Source organism: Melitaea cinxia, chromosome 11 (genome assembly GCF_905220565.1).
Source record: "Melitaea cinxia chromosome 11, ilMelCinx1.1, whole genome shotgun sequence".
NCBI classification, from domain to species: Eukaryota; Metazoa; Arthropoda; class Insecta; order Lepidoptera; family Nymphalidae; genus Melitaea; species Melitaea cinxia.
Genome location: NC_059404.1, coordinates 8,259,031 through 8,281,594, shown reverse-complemented (window position 1 = coordinate 8,281,594; position 22,564 = coordinate 8,259,031). Strand labels below are relative to the sequence as shown.

General features: G+C 33.1%; 1 protein-coding gene and 1 long non-coding RNA gene across 2 annotated transcripts; one reads left to right on the top strand and one right to left on the bottom strand.

Moving 5' to 3' along the window:
* Positions 1 to 1,160: 1,160 nt before the first annotated feature.
* Positions 1,161 to 22,152, top strand: LOC123657794. Its single transcript, XR_006743771.1, has 3 exons — positions 1,161 to 1,393; positions 4,791 to 4,794; positions 22,142 to 22,152. It is a non-coding gene; the product is annotated as an uncharacterized LOC123657794 (long non-coding RNA).
* On the bottom strand, positions 8,733 to 15,107 carry LOC123657788 (microtubule-associated protein tau). The gene is made up of 6 exons (XM_045593298.1): positions 14,247 to 15,107; positions 14,062 to 14,105; positions 13,217 to 13,376; positions 12,922 to 13,130; positions 11,931 to 12,116; positions 8,733 to 10,089 (listed from the first exon to the last, which is right to left on the bottom strand). The coding sequence occupies exons 1-6, from the start codon at positions 15,025 to 15,027 to the stop codon at positions 10,012 to 10,014; spliced, it is 1,458 nt and encodes a 485-aa protein (XP_045449254.1). The 5' UTR covers positions 15,028 to 15,107; the 3' UTR covers positions 8,733 to 10,011.
* Positions 22,153 to 22,564: the final 412 nt, after the last annotated feature.

Sequence of the window (22,564 nt, the reverse complement as noted above, 5' to 3'; positions counted from 1 at the left end):
TTACCGACCCTATCCTCAATACTCTCTAGGACCTCTGGTCACCTTACCACAGGAATACAACACTGCTTTGAAAGCAGTTTTATTCAGCTGTGATCTTTTGTAAGGTCGAGGTACTTCCCCAGTCGGGCTGCTCTATTTCAATTTTTAACCGACTTCCAAAAAAGGAGGAGGTTCTCAATCCGACTGTGCCCGTGTGGACCGATTTCGACAAATTTTCTTTTAATCGAAAGGTGGTATGTGCCAATTGGTCCTATTTAAATTTATTTGAGATCTAACAACTACTTTTCGAGCTATATCTAATAATGCGTTTTTACTTGACGCTTTTTTCGTCGACCTACGTTGTATTATACCGCATAACTTTCTACTGGATGTTCCGATTTTTATAATTCTTTTTTTGTTGGAAAGGAGATATTTCAAGTTTAGTACCATGATAAGGAAACCAGGATCTGATGATGGGATCCTAGAGAAATCGAGGGAAACTCTTGAAAATCCGCAATAACTTTTTACTAGGTGTACCGATTTTGATAATTCTTTTTTTGTTGGAAAGAAGATATCCCTAGTTTAATACCATGATAAGGAAACCAGGATCTGATGATGGGATCCCAGAGAAATCGAGGAAACTTCTTGAAAATCCGCAATAACTTTTTATTAGGTGTACCGATTTTAATGATTTTTAATTTAATCGAAAGCCGGTGTTTATTATGTGGTCACATTTAAATTTCATCGAGATCTGATAACTACTTTTTGAGTAATCTTTGATAATGCGTTGTTACTTGACTATTTTTTCGTCGATCTACGTTGTATTACTCGTCGATGTAATTGAAGTCGGTTTTTTTTCGTTTGCGAGCAAACACAATTATTTAAGTCATATGTCCTCTTTGAGCCTTTGGATAGGTGTATTATGTACATACAAGACTATAAAATAGATGGAATATACATACATACACAGTCTTTATGAGTAAGACTTGTCATTTTCATTCAATAGTAAGAATAAATGGGAAAAAATTAAATAGGTAGGTAATTCCATAAAAGTGTGGTATAATAATCCTATTATATCGGAGATTTCCAAATTAGTAAGCGGTAAGGCACTTTTAAGATATAAATATAATTTTTCTTCTTTTAATATTACCCAAAGTTGTTTTCAGCAGTTTTAGTAACTTTGACTGAGAACATCTAGGCCTCAACATAGATGGAAGAAAACTAAGCCAATTAAGATATGCGGACAATCTGGTTCTACTAGAAGAAAATTCAAAAGCACTCGATAAGATAGGTTTAAAGAATTTATTTCTCATAAAAACATAACGTTCACTTATAATGAGATACAATCAATATTCTATAGGATGTAACAATTTTTACCTCTGGAGCGACTAATCGAAATATTTACAATTACATTGTATATACGTGTTCTTTTAGTTTTGATTTAAAAATATTCATGCTACCCGAATCTCGAACATGATTTGGTAAATTATTATATAGCTGCACTCCCTCAAACAATACTGTTTTCTTACTATATTTTGTACGTACACTAGTGAGCATTAATTTATCTTTGTTTCTTAAATTATGTTTAGTTATTTTTTTTATCAATTTTGATTTATTTATTTATTTATTTATTTGTTTATATATACATACATATTTTTATTTTAATAGTAACAATGCCATTAAACCCTTATTGGGTTTGTCTTGGCATATTTACATTCGAAGTTCTATATTTTAACACAATAAGAAAAAAAATATATTAAAAAATATTTGTGTGTGCTAAAATCTATAAGTCAAAGTTGCTCTCAGTATTAAGTACAGGAATACAAATCAAAATATAAATAAACAACAATTATGCAGTATATAGGGTAGTTTAACAAAACATTTGAGAGATGCAAGCATAATGTTTGTGCGCAAAATGCGGGTACATGTTCAATACCGTGCGAACAACACGCTCACTGACAGGATTATAAACATATACAGTCTGTTCACTGATTCGATATAATTTAAAATAAAAATAAAATAGCTGTGTAACATGGTTTTTTTTAATATGTTATTTTTTATTTTTTTTGTTTATCGTATATATTTATATATAAAGAGATACATTAAATATTACTATTTTACAATAAGGCAAACTAGAAGTAATAATTATCATAATGATTCAAATTCATTCCTAATATTTTGTGTATAGTATTGTTTTAATGTATATTTTACGTTTGTTACGCTTAGCGTGTTTCTAAAATTCACTGGCAATTTATTATAAATTCTAGGTATTAGATAGCTACACGTTCGCCTGCCGTAACAATTCGAAGTTTTAGTGTTCGTGATCATATCTTTCTGATGGGTCCTCCTTGTGACAATTTTAGCATCTAAAGGCATAAGAAACCGCTGAGAGTTAAGGAATTGATAGATCAATAGCGCACAATCAACCTTCTCAAATATCGGCATTACTTCACATTAGCCAAATAAGGCGCGATAGTTTTCCTTGAACTTAATTTTAACCTTATTAGGTACTATTTGTTTAAGCAGCCTAATTTGTAAGTCGCAAATTTTGCTAAGGTATGTTGTATAGGTTCGCCCATAACTTGTAATACCATATGATATAATGGAATCTCCCAGTGAAATATAGAGATTTCGTAAGGTCTTTAGCGACACTTTATTTTTAAGTACACGTATTTTGGATAATAAGGCTCGTAACCTATCACATATCATCTCTATATGAGGAGCCCAATTGAGTCTATCATCCACAACCACCCCCAAATACATAGCGTTTCCGACTTGCTCAATTCTCTCACATCTGCCAGCACATTGTTTACCCTGGCTTCTATGAAGACAAGAGTGATTGTGCGCTATTAATTCAATATTTTTAAGGCCTCGAGTGTTGTAGGCTGACCTTACGTGTATGAGCTTAGTTTTATTAGCATTTAAAACTAACCCAGCATCATGAGACCACATGCTCAGTGCTGTGAAATCAGTTTGTAAGTTTTGCAAAGCTATTTCTATATTTCTGTCCCCACTAATTAAACACGTGTCATCGGCGTATTGGTATATTTGGCAATATTTTAAAACATTTTTTGCGTCGTTTACGTATGTCAAATAATGAAGAGGGCCAATTACCGATCCTTGAGCAGTGCCAATATTAACATTAACAGCGTCACTTATGGTATCGCCAACTTTAACGCTATAACTTCTGTTGGAAAGGTAATCTTTACACCATTCCAACAAAGGTCCACGTATACCAGTGGCGTCTAATCTCTCCGCTAACTGATCATGTTTTAAGGTATCAAAAGCTTTACTATAGTCTATGAATAAAAGCAACACGTGTTTTTTCCTATCCAGGTGAGAGTTTATTGCGTCAGTAAATTCTCTGAGAAGAATCGAAGTACTTTTTTTAGGCCGAAATCCAAATTGTGTATTAGTTAATATGTTATTACTTTCATAAAAATTATAAATTTGTCCAGCAATATATTTTTCAACTATTTTATTTATTATAGGTAATAAAGTTATAGGGCGATAATTAGAGTATTGATCTGCACTACCTTTTTTGAAAATTGGTCTAATCAGTCCACTTTTAAGTTCTGAAGGATATATACCTTGCATTACGCTAACGTTAATTAGTTTTTTTATTGAATTTACAATCTTGTCCCCTATTGCTATGAGGTCGAGGGCGCGTATTTTATCTATACCGGGAGCTTTTCTTGGATTTAGTGATTTAATAATTTTATATATATCTCTGCTCTTTGCTTTCTTAAATAGCATTGTTTTGTCTTCATTAATTAGATAGTGTTTTTTGTCCAGTAGTGGAGTATTGCATTGTGGTACAATGTCATTTACTGATTTTTTAAATTCGTTTGCAAAATTTTTAGCTATTACATTTTCATCAATTGTGTACTTTTTAAATGCTTTTAATATTATGTCGTCTATTGATTTAGTTATTTTACCCATTAAACTATTTAGTACTTTCCATGTTTTTCTTGGATCATTTTTGTTTAACAATATTAAATCAGATATGTAATTATTTCGAGATTTATTAATTAATTTATGTGTTTTATTTCTAAGATTATTGTACTCTAGGCGTAATAGTCTATTGGTGGGATCTTTTAGGCATCTAATAAAAAGTTTATCAGTTTCATTACATTTATCTTTAATTTTATCATTAATCCATTTGTGATGATTACGTTTTGAATTTATGGATATTTTTTTTGTTAAGGTCGAACGTGGATGTTGGAGTGTATTGAATTGCTGATAATGTTCTTGATCAGTATGCAGGTGTAATAGCTGTATAATTGTGTGATATTTAACAATTTTGTTTCCTGATACAATTTATTGGTTGATGTGAAATAGGGATAGCGAAATAGTACCTTGATAATTTTATTTTGAATTCTTTGTAATGGCATTAAATTTGTCCTAGTGGCACATCCCCACACTCCTATTAAATATTCACTGTTGGATTTAACTAAGGTGTTATAAATTGTCATTCGTACTTTATTTGGAATGAAGTTTGATACCTTTCTCAATGCACCCAGTGTAGGTAGCAGTTTGATTCTAACATGTTCTATGTGTCCCTTCCATGTCAACTTATCATCTATCCATAAGCCCAGATATTTTTCTTTTGCTGAGCATTGTATGATCTTAGTGTCAATTGTAAGGGGTGTGAAATTAGGTATATGTTTATTTTTTGCACAAAAAATCATATAGGAAGTTTTATTTATATTTATTGTAAGCAAATTGTACTGTAACCACTCTCTCAGTCTATCAAGATCATTTTGAGCTTTGCTTATTAAATCCTGAATAGAGCTACCGTAATAAAAAAGACATGTGTCATCCGCGTATAGAGTTAGTTTTCCAACTAGATTAATGTTAATAATATTGTTAATGTAAATTAAGAACATTAAGGGACCAACTATGGAGCCTTGTGGAATTCCGCACGTAACACTTTTCATAGAACTGGTAAAATTATCTATTTTTACAACTTGCGACCTGTTTTGTAAGTATGATCCGAAGATTTTGAAAGCCTTGCCCGTGATACCAATATTCCCTTATTTCAACAGTAGTTTACTGTGGCTTACCGTATCGAAAGCCTTCTTCAGGACGATAAAGATCCCCAAAGCAAAAATTTTTTTATCGATTTGTGACCTTATTTCTGTAACTAAGTCTATGGCGGCGGTAAGAGTGCTCGATTTTGAACGAACACCATATTGTTGACAAATGAGAAACTATTTTTCAGACAAGTATTTAAGCGTCTGTATAGTATGCGCTCGAATATTTTAGATACCACTGGTAGAAGATAATCCAAACTCTAAATACTTAAGAGTTCTAAAGTGGGCTTAAAAATTAACATGACAAAAACGAAACTGATGACCAACTCAGAAATGGGACCCACTGAAATTGAAGGACAACAAATAGAACATGTCGATTAATATTGCTACTTGGGCCTGGTCATAAGACCTGGTCATAAAGACCAAACGACCAAGGAAATAAATAAGAGGATTGCTAATGGGTGGAAAAAATACTGGTCTCTCAAGGAAATGGTAAAATTTAAAGACCACAATGTGGCAGAGAAAAGAAAAGTATTCAATGCTTGTATTCTTCCATGCATCGCCTATGGCTGCGAAACATGGTCCCAAATACCATAGAGACAAACTAGGAAAGTAAAAAAAAAAAAAAACAAAAATTAAACTATTCTGAAAAAAATACATACACATTTACATTGGTATTCAAGAGATGTCAAGGACGACAACAAATTTGCTGGGAAGATGAGCTTACTGCGATAAGCTTATTGCGGGACCCAAAGAGGAAAGTTCGTCAAGACAGGAAGCAACGGAAAATACTGGAAGAGGCCTTTGCCAAAAGGCACACTGAGTTGAGAGGCATCCTATAGCCAAACGAATCAAATTACATTACAATTACAGTCATAAACATTAATCTCACCCAGTTTAACGGGCTAAATAAATAAAATAAATTAATTAATAAATATTTTTTTTAATCAGGGGAAAAATTTATTACGAAATAAAACACACATTACAACATCGATATAGATAAATTTATTAAAATCTGAAATGAAATCCATTATAATGCTTAATTATTTATGCCAGTGTTTTTTTCGTGAAAACTACGCACTTCCAGTGCTTCCACTAAATTAAGTTAGACGTGATTAGACGTGACTACTAAGTGCTTATTAAGATAATTTTGTGTGACAATTTTATTAAATAAACGCCTATTGATCGCCATTTTGCGAGATTTTTTACGGAAATTATTTAAAATCATATCATTTTCGAAACCAAACGAATTGTTTTGAATTACATAATCCAGATTGTCATAAAGATTTTTCACCTAAAATATTCTTCCAATATTCTAAAACTAAATACTAAATAGCAACAGTGAAAAGACAAATTATTAACTACTAATTTATTTCACCTATTTACTTCAAATGAGTTTTAAATCAAACCTCTACTAGAAACATAGATGCTTAAAAAATTTTATGTTAAAAATGTAACAAATTGTAATCATAGTCAAATAGGAATAAAATATTTGAACACAAATATGCACAATTTCTCATATGGATTTTTTTATCTTACTTAAAATAAGTCACAGGAATATATTTTTTTTGTGTTGTCTAATGTCAAATTATCGTGTCATCACGAAACCACGATCTCTGCTACAAAATATAGTGAGTTGTAGAAGTAGAATTAGATCGCTGTGAAAATTAAGGCTAACAAACAAAAAGTAAAAATTAAAACATTATTATAATCATCTGTTAAAAATTGCGTAAATGAAATTTAGTTAACCCTAACTTTTAAACAAGATCGTTTCCAAAACATTTTAGACGAGACCTATTTTTTAAGGTTAGTCAGAGCAATATGATTTCCATAGTCTCATTTACTTCCTTAATTCAAACAATTCTACTGAAACCCAGAAAGTGATTGGACTTAGGTATCTCAAAATGAAAATGCATAATAAGCCAATTATATTTGTTTGATAAAACTGCATGAATGTGTTAGCATTTAATTTTAAATATATGTATATGGATTTCTCATGTTCCCAAAAAGAAATTAAGATTCTTTTTCTTAAAGTGTTTCATATAATTTCGAGTAGCAAATAATATGTCAGCATTTTGCATAAGATAAAGATGGATTTTCCATGTTCTGTTCCAAAAGTTTTTTTTTTTTTTTTTTTGGAGCTTACTCCTTAAGAATCGATTTTCAAATAAGGCTCCCGGTATGAAAAAATATGAGGAGTAAAATCTACTGAACTAATGACGTCGTTACGTATCTCGTAACGCCATGACGTTTTCTAATAACGCCATCGCGATATATGGCTATTATTTGATTCATTCATTTACCATTTGATATGGTATTAATTTTTTTCTTAGACTAGAAAGCCTTTTTTGTGCCTATTTAGACAGTCGATCTGAAGGAGTAAAATCCAGTCGTGCGTCGGAGCTGACACACAAACTTTTTTTTTCTTTAGATATTTTATACAATAAATATCGATGTACCATAGTTTGAAGTTAAATACGACAAATACCTATACGTAATAAATAGCTCAATACACAGAAAACGCGGGACGCTGTGTGAGCGAGGCCCGGCGGGAGCAGGCCGAGCGTATTTCCCTCGCGGACACGACGCGGGTCTCGCCCGCGGCGTCGCACTTGCGCGGAGACTGCGCGCGAGGCGTGCGGGGCGCGCGGCGGAGGCGCGCCGAGCGACTGCGGACCAGCGGACGATCCGGCCACTCTTGTGTGGACGTGTAATAGTTTTCCTGTATACAACGAACCTACTTTAATTAACACACATCACAGAGACACAGAATTGGTAATGGAGAATGTTGATATACAATCGCATATTATAAATAAATAAATAAATATTTACATAATACACACATGGTCGTCTGTTCCTAAAGTAAGCAACTTAATGCTTGTGTTATAGGTAACAGCCGACTGGTATATAGCTACATATTTTTTTTCGATAAACATACTTATAAATAATACATATATAAATACATAAATAAATATTTATATTACACCCAGACTCGGGGTGGGAATCGAACCCACAACCCTCGGAGCAGAAAGCAGGGTCACTCACTACAAACTGCGCCAACGGGCTAGTCAATATTAAAAGACATTTGTCGCACCGAAGACGGGCAGCGGCGTCTTCGGTGCGACAAAGTCAGTCCCGCGGTCGCCAACCCGCCCGGCAACACCCGAGTTCACGCCGTTTTCGGTGTGAACTTGTGAAGGCCTATGTCCAGGAGTGGACTGCGATAGGCTGAAGTGATGATTTAAAGACATGTTAACAATGGAAACGAAATTCGATGTTTATATAATGAAGCATATTTTAAAGTGCTAATTTAAGAAGAATATACGAAATCAATTTTAAAAATTATTTTCAGTCTGTTTATCAAGGAAATAATTATTTACATATGTCGATATAGATCATAGAGCGGAGATAGTAGTCGAAAATACTAAAAAGTTTAACAAACAAGTATACAAACTCATCGCTGGTGAAACCGCGCGGAATCGGTACATTAATAACGGACAGACCCTGTTAAAATCCAAACATATAAAAGTAACAATAAAAAATCAAGAAATACACTTACCGAAGAAAAGTTATAGGTATGTTCCACAATTTCAGTGCTTGTGCATTGTGTGATCTATTAAATACTTCGTAATAACTAATATGATATGTGATTTAACTAAATTAATACATAGTTCTTTATCTATAAACTATATCAACTCAAGAATAAATAAAACAAGATTTGAGATGTTAACTTGTATTAAAATTAGGTTTATCAATTTATTATAACTTTTTAATCCACAAAGTTATGATTTACTGTTATAAATATGAATAATAGTTTACTACAATATCCGTAAGGTATAGTTATATATAAATATTAAAAAAGGAATATCCAAGTCTTAATTTATTACATAAAAATTCTAAACAAGTAAATGGATACAATTATTTCAATCTTAAGAAATCGACTGGACCTAAATATATAAAACATTATAGATATATGTATCAAAAAACTTAAAACAATCAAATGCAGCATTCTACCTTGATGATACGGTGTCAATGCAAATAAATGTGACTAAAGCAGCAGCACAGATTATTACGGCTATCTAAATCTAATTAGTCCGTAAGTCAGAAGTCACATATTAAATATTCTAAGAATAATTTTGTTCAGTCAATCGCAAACACGTCCAATCCTCGCCTCAACATTACTTTTAAATTGTATTTTAATACACCGTTAAAATTTTTTGCGAAGAGTTTTTTAATGAAGAAAAAAGAATGTCAGAGTACAATTGAATCTGAAAAGTAAAAGGTGCTTTTTGCTGAGCCGAGAATTTTACTGAATTTCTGCAAACACTCCAAAATATACCTACTCCTTCCGTGCATACAACACTACAAAATACCCACTAGGCAAATAAATCAATAACTTTAATATAAAGAGCTAAAATAAGCTTCATTATATTTCAACAAATAGTCTCTATATAAAATATTTTACCAAGTTTCCGTATTATTCTTATTTTATACTGATAAATAAAACATGAAAAGGATCGTTTAAATTTTCATACAGGTAACGATATATATAACACACGATTATGACATATAGGCTGTATGACAATGATTCTAAAACGTGCATAGTTTAATTCAATAACATTATGCTATTACTGATTGGCACTCATCTATCTTTCTATTGCATATTAAACAGACATCTTATTTAGCAATCACTACTACATCAACATATGTAAGGAATCGACCTACATATGTGGTGAATAGCGCAGATAACATAGAAAATATTTAATTAAAAACTACATGAAAATATCTAAATGACTTGATAAAAATTTGACTCTTTATTTAATAATAACCAAAACAATTTCTACTAAGGATTGAATCGCAGATCGCACAATAATCACTAAACTGAGTAGGTACATTAATGATAATCAATTAACAAGGTGAATAATATTATTATTATTAAATGGTTGGACTTTCAGTTAATATCTTATATCGAAAAATCTTAAGTCTATCGATGTTCTTAACACGGGTGTTGATTTAAATTCTCGTCTGCTTTTGAAAGCTGTGCTGTCGCGGCGGCAGACGGCGGAATTGGACTCTGTGACAAAGCATAAAATACATTAAAACCTGAAAAGTATCGTAATATAAATAAATATTCTCACAAAATCAAATTATTGTGTAATAAAAAAAAAAACAAATACGAAAAATTACAAAGTAACAAAAAAATTAATAACGAAATAAATAACGTTAGTAGACAAATGTAAAAACTAGTATGACACACGTTATTCATTAATGTCGAAAATACCTTTGACCCAAAGATCTTATTCAGTAAAATGAGTATAAATACTCTGGCTGAAACAAAAAGTGAAAATGTTGTGAAATTATAAAACGAAAGTGATGTATGACGGTAAGCCTCCACCGAAACTAAATGGAAGGAACAAAACAAAAAACAAGAAGCGGACGAAATAATATTCTCCAGTCCCAAGTGAACGCCTCACCTCCTGCCGTGACTGGCCGTGGCTGTTGGGAAGCGGTGAGTGTCCGCCGATCTGTTTTATATAATCCTTGTCGTCAAATATTTTAATGTCACCACCTCCTGGTTTATGTTTTACGTTGTCGAGGGAACCCACTTTGCTTTGTGCTTTGAATTCCAATTTTTGATTTTCAATCTGTGTAAAAAGTTAATGTGCAATATATACTACATAATAATAAGTATAATATTTGTATAAAATACGTAAATAATTATTGTGTCGGCGTCGATCACGTACAAAAGCTTTATAAACATGTAGTTTCATTTAAAGTGAACGATCATAACAAACGATCTTAAAATAAAAGGCATTATAAAATCAGTGCTCTCATACATAACATTCATAATTTTAAAACAATTGTAATTGCGACATGTATCTTGCATACATATGTATATAACGTAAAATAATATAACATTTTGTAAATTAATATGATTAATTAAATAAAATTACAGTAGAACAATGCGGTCACTTAGCGTGAAAGTGAGAAGCACATTTTTTATAGGACTCTTGGTACATTGTCCTGATAAGTACCTATATTTTAACTTAATAATTATAATAAGCTTTTCGACGTTTTGGAAAGCTTAAATTCTATACATCCATGTGAGTATTATCGCAGAAAACATTCCCATTCGCATAAAAGAACATCTATTGACCAGTGAAAACAAATTTTTCCTCAAAACATTTCTGAGCGTGAGATTCAGCCACAAAATCGTCCTAAAGACGTCAGTCAAGACCTGTCTTAAAATTATTATTCAACAAACATTGTCTTCTATGAATGTCCAAAAGCACGAAACTAACCTTTCTGCGAGGCTTACGATAAAAATGACGTGGTTTATTCGACGCTCTCCATCTCGGTAATGCCCATTTTACAAACTAGAAATATCAATGTAACATATTGAATCTACATTCATTTATCATTGTACATATTTGTATCCTCCTTGTAAAATATTAACTGGTATTTCCTAACAATTTACATGAAAAAAGCGCTTAATATTTACATTTTTGAAACGTACCTACGAGAAGCGGCGTTTTTGTGAATAAAGCATAAAAAATGGCATAAATTACTCACCGGTTTCGTTCCGGCACTTGTATTAGTCTACGAAGAAGAATCATTAAGCGTTTATTACATTTCAATTAAATTCACCTAACGTAACATTAATAATAATGATAGTGCAGATTATGCTCTATATCAAGTCTACAGTATTTTATCAATAACAACGCGAAATTACGTGTTTCTACGTGAATACTGAATAATTAATTCTTTTTGTATACTTATGCGTTTGATACTCACTGTAGCCTCAAACTTGTTGTTTTGTTCTCAATTTACACTTGGAAATGATCGTTATTTCAGTCAAACTCGATACTACAATACGCCATACTCTGAATCTTAATAAGTTATTCCTTATTTTACCTTTACAGCCCCTCCGCCTGGTTTGTGTGTGAGGTTGACGGTTGACGCCACCTTTGGCTTCGCCTTTTCCTTGAAATCCAGTTTCACGGTTTCGATCTTCTTATCCCCTCCTCCAGGCTTATACGAGGAGTTTTGAAGAGAACCAATTTTCGATTTTGCGTTCCATTCAAGTTTAGTAGTAGTGATCTGAAAATAATTGAGCATAATAACTTTATTTGACGACCCAAAATATAAAAAAGAAATGACTATACTTGTATATCTAATTAACTTATGCCGTTTATTGCCGGGGTTTTTGCCCATAGTATAGTAGTCATCTTTGCGGAGACGTTGAATGAATTAGGCCAAATGCTGACCGGCCCAAACAAGTCCTCCCGACGTGTCAGTCTCTGTATGAACTTGGACAAAACAACCAAGTCATACCGAGACCGGTATCGGTCGATGGTACCCTTCTCGAAGTTCTTCAGAATTATATTTGCCTAGGCCATACTATCCAACTAGGCCGCAACAACTTCGAGAAGGAGGCCGAGAGGGGGATTCAGTTGGACTGGGCGGCGTTTGGCAGGCTTCCTTGAGTCTTCACTTCGAAGATTCCGCAATGCTTGAAGACAAAAATCTTTGAGCAATGCATCCTGTTATCATACGGAGCCGAGCACTGACGAAGGGACTGGTCCACAAGTTTAAAGTCACTCAAAGTGCGATGGAGCGGGCTATGCTTGGGGTTTCTCTCAAAGATAGGATTAGAAATGAGACTATCCGCGAGAGAACGAAAGTAACCGACATAGCCCACAGAATTAGCAAGTTGAAGTGGCAGTGGACTGGTCATCTGTGTCGCAGGACCGATGGCCGTTGGAGCAGACGGGTCCTGGAGTGGAGACCGCGTCTTAGCAAACGCAGTGTGGGACGTCCTCCGGCCCGTTGTTGGGGAGGCATATGTCCAGCAGTTAGACTGACATCTAATTTCTTTTTAAAATAATTCTCACATTGTACTTACCTTCTTTGCGCCACCGCTTGGAGTGTAAGCTTCGTTTTTGGCAGCAATTTTAGGCGTTACGTTGTTAAAGTCTAACTTTCTGTTTTCTATCTTCACTTTTCCACCACCTGGCTTATATGTCGTATTGTCTAAAGAGCCAATTTTTGATTTCACCGCCTTTATATTTGGTGACGGTGCGCTTCCAACTTGAATTTTATTCATCGGTACTTCTAAAAAAAGTGAGAATCAATATTGTACATTTTTGTATTAAAGTTAGGAGTTTTATTTTTGTTAAAATTAATTTTCTGTAAATTACTTTTTTTCTCAGTTGGTTGTGGCGTTTCAGGTGTTTTCGCTGTAGCACTCTTGCTTGATGATCGAGACAAATTGTGTTTCAAGCTATTACTTGACTTTTCTTTTGTTGGTAATTTACTAGGTAGCTTCTTAGTTGGTGAGCTTGGGGAACCATTGAGATCCTTTAAAATATAAAAAGTAACAAAAATTATAATTTAATTACTTTATATGTACATACAGTTTTCGACTCCTAGCTGCGTTCGTTCAAATGATTATATGGTTAAACAGGTGAAATAAAATTACTAGCCCTTTTTTAAATTTTATTTTGTCTTAATATACGAGCTTCTCTGGTAAGTACTTTTGCATAACCGTTTAATACTATTTTTTTAGCCCTAAAAACGTTGACAAAGTGAAATATTAATATTAACTGCCGCATACAACTAAAGAATCGCATATGAAAACTAATTCCTTTTCTCGTAGAATTTTTTTCATTTTAAGTTATAGCCATGCTTACGTGCTCACGAAAGGTATCACGCGGAACGAGTAGAACAATGCAGCTTGTCTATTTAAACAATGTCAAATTTAAAATTTGGCTAGGAATTATTTTTTTCACGCGGAAGGTGATATGTTACACCTACAGAACCGCCCATTTGAAGGAACGCAGGTATTAGTTGATGAAGTGTTCGACACGATAATAGTATCGGCAGTTCGAGGTTATTTAACGCAACGTACATAACATTTTATTTGTTTTATTTATTTCAGTATTTACAGTTACTATCATTTGTTCAATTCAAATTTAACCGCGCAATTGACTGTATTAACATGGCCATGTTTAAAGTATTTGTGTCTGAAATGATAGAGACTCACATTTCCTTGCGTAGATTCATCGACGCCACTGTCGTTATCCCCATCTGAAAAATGACATTCGAATATTGTTTATATTTCTTACTACATTTAATGTTGCATTTTGGTTCATCTCAACACAACGTAAAAAACATGGTTTCATCAATCAAACGATGATATTGTTATTAAAACCTATATTTATTAATTACCTTTTTGTCTAGTACTTGGTGCAGACACTATTTTACGGGGTGTCGATTTTCTGGAGTCAGACGGAGTTATCGAAGTTTTTAATTCCATTGACTTTTTATTTGTTGAGGCAGGAGGTTTTATGTCTGTGGGTGATTTTGACTCTAATACAGGAGATTTTGAAATTGTCTTATTCGCTGCTACTGCATTAGGTTTTGTTTCCTTTGTTTCTGGCTTTATTTCTTGTTTTATTTCAACTTTAGGGGTTTTTGGACGTTGTGGTTCTGGAAGTGTACTTTGAGATTTATTTGATAAAACTGAACTCTGAGAAACATTTTTTGGTTCTGGTGATTCATCACTTCGTGTCAGAGATGGTGAACGATCTGAGAGATCAATTTTATTTTGCAAGCCCTCAGTTTTCATTGTTGTCAAGTTATTCTGTGATATCACGTCGTCGTCATCATCTTGTTTCTTTTTTGACAAATTTGTCAAAGAGCCTATAAATGATTCCGTCATTTTAGATCCTGCAAGACGTGACTCTGGGCGTTCGGGTACATCTTTTGAACTTTCAGTGGATGCTTCAGATCTAACACTTTCCTTCGAACCACGGATGTTGTCCTTACTCCCTCTCATTTCTTGAATTAAACTAAGCCCAGGGCCACGACTAGTCAAATCATCGTACCTTCCACCTATTCCACCCACTGAACTAATAGATTTCCTACGATCATCGTCTATTTTAAGGGGGCTTGGAGCGCCAGGGGCAGCTGCAATGCTATAGCTTCTAGTTTTAGGCGCTCCCGGCATTTCATCGCTGCTATCAAGTTTTGTAGCATTTTGGTTTTCATTTGATGGATTTTGGTTCTCCAGGTTGACGGGTTTGTTTTGATGCAGGTTAGAAGTATCAATATTTTTTAACGAGCCCTGCGAGGGCTGTTTTGATAGTTGAGTGTTAGTAGGAACGCTTGATAATACGCCTGACTTTTGTATTCCGTTTGTTTGTGAAGACAATTGGGGTCTAGACCCTTCTGGAGTAGTAACGTTGCTAAATTGCGGAGGTTGACGAGGACCAAATTGTAGATTATTTGGTACTTGTGGTCGTTGTGGCGGTAACCCAGATGTTGGAGAGAGCACAGGTCTGGAGCCTTGATTAGTGGAATTTGGTTGATGATTTAAAGGTCGTAGTGCTGGAGATTGGTTACGTATTTGGGGCGAACCTGGAGGACCTACGGGACCAGGTCCTCTCTGAGCTGGATGCCCCGAGCGTGGACCTAGCTGCGGTGGATAGTTAACAGGTCCACCTGGTTGAAATTGTGGTCTTTGTTGCAGTTGTGGTCCACCTGGTCTTAGCGATTGCGGCGGGAAAGCAGATCGTGAATCAGCTCTGGTCAACGATGGACGCGTTGGAACACTTTGACCGGGCGATTCTGAGCCGTTAGAGCCACCTGGATTACGAGGCTCAATCGGGGCCTTGATAAATAAAACATTAATTAAAAATATTATTTCAATTTAAAGGAGCTGATTGTGATTTTATCATTTGGATGATACTATTATTTGATAATATTGGTATTGCAGGGCTAAACTAAAATCGCACTAAACAAAAGTACTACCTACGAGTAAACATTTAAACAGTTATTAAGTCATAATCCGAGAATACACATAAAGAAGTGTTACATTTTTCGCCAAATGTATAAATTTAAAGAACATAATTATTAAAAAAACCATAACGTAACAAATTTTAAGAAAATACAGATTTTTTTTAAAATACATATACTATGTTCCTAAATATCATTGGAGAAAAATTGCTAGGGTTTTTTTTTCAACCTACGTGAATGAAGCGAGCAATGCCCTGAGATACAAGTTGTCACGAACTCAGCAAGTAGGTCAACTCGGTATTGACGGAAAAAAATTGCCAGCAGTGTTTGCAACCCTAATACTGAACTACTAATACACTTAATAAAATCGATTTAAAAAAAATTAAGGGTAGAAAAAAATTACAAAAAAAAATCATGAGCAGGGTATTTTCTAATTTTAAATTTTACTGTGCATAGTTTTCTTTTATAATGTACATAATTGATTGAATACCTAATCTTAACTACAGGTTAAAGATTCTGTGGTGCCACAAATTATATAAGTAGTTATATAGATTTGGGTATATTCAAAATTATTTCGAATTTATTGAACTGTTTACAAAAACTACGTCTTCTATTTCTATTGTTATTGATATTATTTCGGTTTTTTGCTTTATGGAAACAACATTGCGGCAAGCCATGGTAACATTCATTTAATATCCATAGATATGGCTACCGCACCGCAATACTAAAATAGAGAATACTTCTATAAGTCTATAGCTAATGCTGTAAATAGTTACCTACATCGAAAACTGCAATCTGTTTATTTTCATGGCAAATTACAATATTAACTGTAGTTGAACTAAAGCTTTAAACGTAACACAGATTAAGAATTCAAAATTAAAGTAGCATAAGTAATCACCACTAACATATTAATATAACTCTAACAAAGATTTACAAGACAAAGTTGAAAATTAAACAAAGAAATTTACTAACTAATTTAAGCCATCTCCTTATTAAGAATCGGCTATAATAACGAGATACTTAAAAATGTAAAGTAACCTATTTGTAATAGTATACATTGCGTGCTTCTTTAATTACGCTTCTAGTACCAGGGCCCACACGAGACAGCAAATCAATAAAATTATGATACTATTTCACCACACGTTACTGAAAGGTCAACTTGATCGCGTGGCTGCCTTATGTAACTAAATTCTCAAATAAAGCACGATTGATTTACAATTTACATAAAAAGATACTAAATTTTATTACTCCGTTTGGTCTTATGGGCTGCAACTGCAGTCAAAATATATGGAAACTTAGAAATATTATTGTTTGTCAAAAGTCACGAGAACATAAACTTGTTTTATTTATTTTATTTACGTTCATTCGCATTCACATTCATTCATTAAGTGAAGTAATATTGACATAATACAAAAAACTAACAATTTACATATTGTTTAATATTCAACTACAAATATACATCTGGTTATGATAAACAATGATGGAAGCTAATGTTGCTGAAAGTTCGAAAAATTTCGTATTAAAAGTATTTTTGTTTTTTTTTTTTGTTTTTTTTTTTTTTGAAAGAATTCGATTGTAGTTCATAAACAATATTTTAAATTTAGGTAAACGTCTTTAAAATATAGATAGATATGTAACGCTCACAATTTCTCGGCATATATTTTATCATATCTAATTATACAGTTGTTCGACTCCGAGCTGCGTTCTTTCAAATTCTATCCCCAGTTATGTTACGGCGACCAACGGAAAGCTTTAAAAATTTTAAATTTATGCAAGACGATTGATGCAAGACTGCTTTTAAAACATAATATAATAATTTAATTGAAATACAATCAAATTGATGAGTCGATGTTTCCATTGTTCCCGCAATCTTGCTTTGTAAGCTGAACCCTTGCGTTATGGCATGATAGCGCCTCTTTTCAAATTTGACTTTGTCTTAATATGAGAATCATCCTGGCAACGTACTTCCGCGTAACCATCCAATAGAATTTTTCTTAGCCCTAAAAATCGTCTATAAAGTGAAATATAAGTACTAACTGCCGATGCCGCATAGAAGTAAAGAACCGGAACCGGAAACGAATTATTTTTCTCATAGAATGTTTTTATTATAAATTATAGTAAGCTCGTCTATTTAAACAATTAAGTCACATTTAAAAATGGACAATGAATTTTTTTCTTACGAAACGCGATCTATTATGCCTACAGAATCCCCCATTTGAAGCAACGAAGTTAGAAGTCGAACACCTAGGATTGATTGACCTTAGATTTGTCAACACTTTTACACTAAGTATGTAGGATTGCTAATACGAACGCAGCAGCTAATTTTAATATTCTTGAATAAACAAACCTCTATTAATATCTACTGCATAATATGCCACAATTAGTAAGCGGCTAAATTAATCATTCTATCATACTGTGATAAATTCCAGAATTATTTTATGAGTGCAGTCATTCAAAGTCTAGGTTATTGATTATTACAATTGGTACAAAAGCTAGGATTTTTTTTTTCAATTTTTTTTTTCTTGTATTTCTGTGCTTTTGTTTTTTTTTTTTCAATAATGATACCTCAAGGAAAGTGATATCGATGTGCATAGCTACGTTCCGTGTTACCACAGTGCTTATCGTTAGCCATATGGCTTACCCGGTTAATCTGGCTATTTTGTATTTGCTCCATAATATTTACAACAGCAAATTCTAGAGCAATAAAACTCTATGTCATAATCTTCACACGATGATGGATCGCCTATTTGCGATATCTCCTTGAAACTATAAAAGATAATTAAATATTTAATACTTAAAATTATCGCTAAAGATTGTACTATTAGACGTGAATCAGTGCTCAGCTGACACAAACAACCCGTGAAACCCAAACTACATTACATTACGTCTAGATACACTCGGGTGAATCAAATTCTAAGTTTTTATTACGTGCTGTATCTAGATTAGTATCTGTAAGTGCTCGCGTAAGTAACTCGGTTACAAGAGACGTGTTAGTCAAGGAAAGAATTCGATACAAATAGAATTATAGCTACAAGATAAGAATTTTTTTTTTCTTTTATTTTAAATATTGTCTCTATATAATTAAATAATCTCTGTGTAGAACATCAACATAAAAAGCGGTCTTATTAGTTTTGTCTCTGATATTGGATACATCGGTCAAATAATCAATTGTTCTCCGTAATAACATTATAACAACTACTATAAATCAATACAGACCGTATAAAACACACAAAAAAAATTATTATTTAAGTTTTTAAAAAGGTTCAATTTTATCGAAAGCGAATACGAAAAGTAAACATAAAAATGTTTCGTACAAGTAAAGTAGTTTAATGATATTAGTTCAAACAATATATTGTCTTGAACACAAACTTGTACAATGAAGTGATTAATAACTTGTCGCAAGTAAATATTTGTTACGTCACAATCATGTTAACGTGTTGTATAAATTTTCTTTAGTACTGCGGTCACCAACCCGCCTGCCCAGCGTGGTGACTATGGGCAAAACACATGAGTTCACGTATTACTTTTGACGTAAACTTGTGGAGGCCTATGTCCAGCAGTGGACTGTATAGGCTGTAATGATGATGATGATGATGATGATAAATTTTCTTTACATTTATAAAATGAATCATACCAATTTCAATCAACCTTATTCTTTATCATCTAGGTATTTTTTTATTTTTATGTTGGTACAAAGAAGAGGGCTATAATTTAAGAATGTGGACTTAAAGCGGGTTTATGCCAATTTTCCGGCATTATTTTATAGGCAATGAAACGTGAGCGTGAGCTTGTATCGTGCTTTTAGCCAATTAATTTTTTTTGTCATAAATTAGTTTTTTTTTATTTATTTATTTTTTGAATTAGGAAAAAAGTTTTCTACTCCCCTATAATAAATATTAAAAAGCCGACTGCAATTTTCATTTTTCATTACTTAAGCGTATCATTTTCACTACTTTAACTTAAATAATGAATGCTGCATATTGCATTATAAAAATCCTTCAAATATGATAACTAGATGATAAAACAAGCGCTGTTTTTTAGTCTATTCTGTTTCTTGAGAACTATAAATACGGAGGATCCTCGACGTCTCGTCTTTAGTTCGCCTCGTGCCGGTGAACATCAATATGTGTTTACGGAGAATACAGCAGAGACAGCGTTTTCTTTGTTCTGTTACCTACGTATATCATACTTTATACAAGTTATGTAACCTACTCGATTGCTTTTTTCTCCTTTAAATGGCTTCTCTATATATGTAATATTAAAACTGGATTACCTAATTAAGAACAAACCTAAGTAATCCATACTTGTCAATTCCATTGTTATTGTTTTATACTTAGTAGTATATATACTTACGAAATGTTTTTGTCAAATTTAGAATTTTAATCATGTAGTGCTTTTAATGTAAATTTTTAAATCTTAAATTATTAAGATCAAGCTCACAACATTTTTAAATCTTAAATTATAATCTCTAGCTCACAACATGACACATTTTAGAATCTTCGCTATACCCCCTTACTGTCGCTTGTACGGATAGCGTTATATCCAATACGAATACTAAATAAAAATAGGTAAAAAACTTTTTAAGTTAAACGGTTTTATGTTAAACATACATTGCAATGTTTAAAATAAATGTACTAAAAACCAAAAAATAATAAAATAGATACAGTCGTGGGAATTATAAACATATGCATAGACTAGACTAAAATAAAACCGTGGGGCACGTCAATTGTCTACAATCGTTGATTAAAATGTTTGTTTTGTAATGTTACACTATAATTAGGCAGTTGTTCAACCGACAAAGATGGACGTGTGATAAGTAGGGCTAGAATGTGGAAACAAGCTAGCAAGCTCGATTATAAGCGAGTTTTAGGGTTTCATAGTGGTGAGCGAGTAGTACTTTTATCATATGTTTTGTCGATTAAAGACAAACTACGAGCAGTGAAACGATTCCTCGCCAGCCAGCAGTGTGAATGTCCAACGATAAACTAGTTAAAACATCTCTTTTATTTACATGGAGTGTATAACTATTGGAATTTCCATGAGCAAGAAAATAGTAAGTAATTTCCTCACCGTCTTTTTTTTTTTTTTTTTTTATGTCACTAGGTCGGCAAACAAGCATACGGCTCACCTGATGGTAAGCGATTACCGTAGCTTATAGACGCCTGCAACACCAGAAGCATCGCAAGCGCGTTGCCGACCCAAACCCCAATCCCCCCAGGAGCTCTGGTCACCTTACTCACCAACAGGAACACGATACTGCTTGAAAACAGTATTATTTAGCTGTGGTCTTCTGTAAGGTCGAGGTACTTCCCCAGTCGGGCTGCTCCATATTTTGAGCAGGAAATTCCCGCTGTGCCCTACCACACGTCTGCGGGCCAACTGCCTATTTTAACGACGAATTAAACGATTCTTCTATCGCACATTAAGTCGATAATTTGTAGACAATTGACGTGCCCCACGGTTTTATTTTAGTCTAGTCTATGCATATGTTTATAATTCCCACGACTGTATCTATTTTATTATTTTTTGGTTTTTAGTACATTTATCTTAAACATTGCAATGTATGTTTAACATAAAACCGTTTAACTTAAAAAGTTTTTTTACCTATTTTTATTTTCTAGTTTTTAGTTTTATTTCGCATTCTGTTTAATTCATTTAGTGCTTCATTATTGCAAGGCCCATCTTAAATATTGAGGTTGTATAGTGCACTGTATTCTTCTTGTCAAGCCCTTTTATTTGATACCCATATTGGTGGGATTGATAAAAAAATGTTATCAGACATTTGGTAGCGGCGGCCAGCTTAGATTTCAATTTTGCATAGTAAATTGTATTCTACTTGTTGAGACCTTTCATTTGATACCCATGTTGATGGGATTGATAAAACCTAAGTTATCCGCCATTTTGTAGAGGCCGCCATCTTGGATTTTAATTTTATATAGTACATTGATTATACTGGTTGAGCACTTTCATTTGATACCCATATTGATGGGATCGATAAAACCTACGTTATCCGCCATTTTGTAGCGGCCGCCATCTTGTATTTCAATTTTTTATAGTATATTGTATTCTGCTTGTTGAGCCCTTTCATTTGATATCCATATTGATGGGATTGATAAAACCTACGTTATCCGCCATTTTGTAGCGGCCGCCATCTTGGATTTCAATTTTTTATAGTATATTGTATTCTGCTTGTTGAGCCCTTTCATTTGATACCCATATTGATAGGATTAATAAAACATAAATTATCCGCCATTTTGTAGCGGCGGCCATCTTGAATTTATAATGATAATGAATAAACATAATTGTATTGTCACCAAAATCCAAAGTGTATACAAAATTTCAGATTAATCGGTTGACAGGAAGAGGGTGAAATTTGAATTACTAAATTTGACCCAAGAATAAATAATAAAAAATAAAACAAACGGGGTGAGCTAAATAAAACCGTTTAATAAATATAACAATATATAATAGGATTACTTATTAAAATGTCAGGAACGTAGGTATTTCAATTTTTTTTAATGCAAATTATGTGACAAAATAATTATCAAGAAGTTATAAAGCATATACTCATACATTATATTACAGAATAAATGTATGTTTGTGGTTTCTAGTTTATTAGTGACATTAATATTTCAAAATGTACCAAGTCTAAAATTTTCCAAATGATAAATAAATGAATTATCGTCATTGTCACGTGCCATGTGCTTATCAAAATGAAAATTAAATCAATTAAGTATATAGGAACAGTA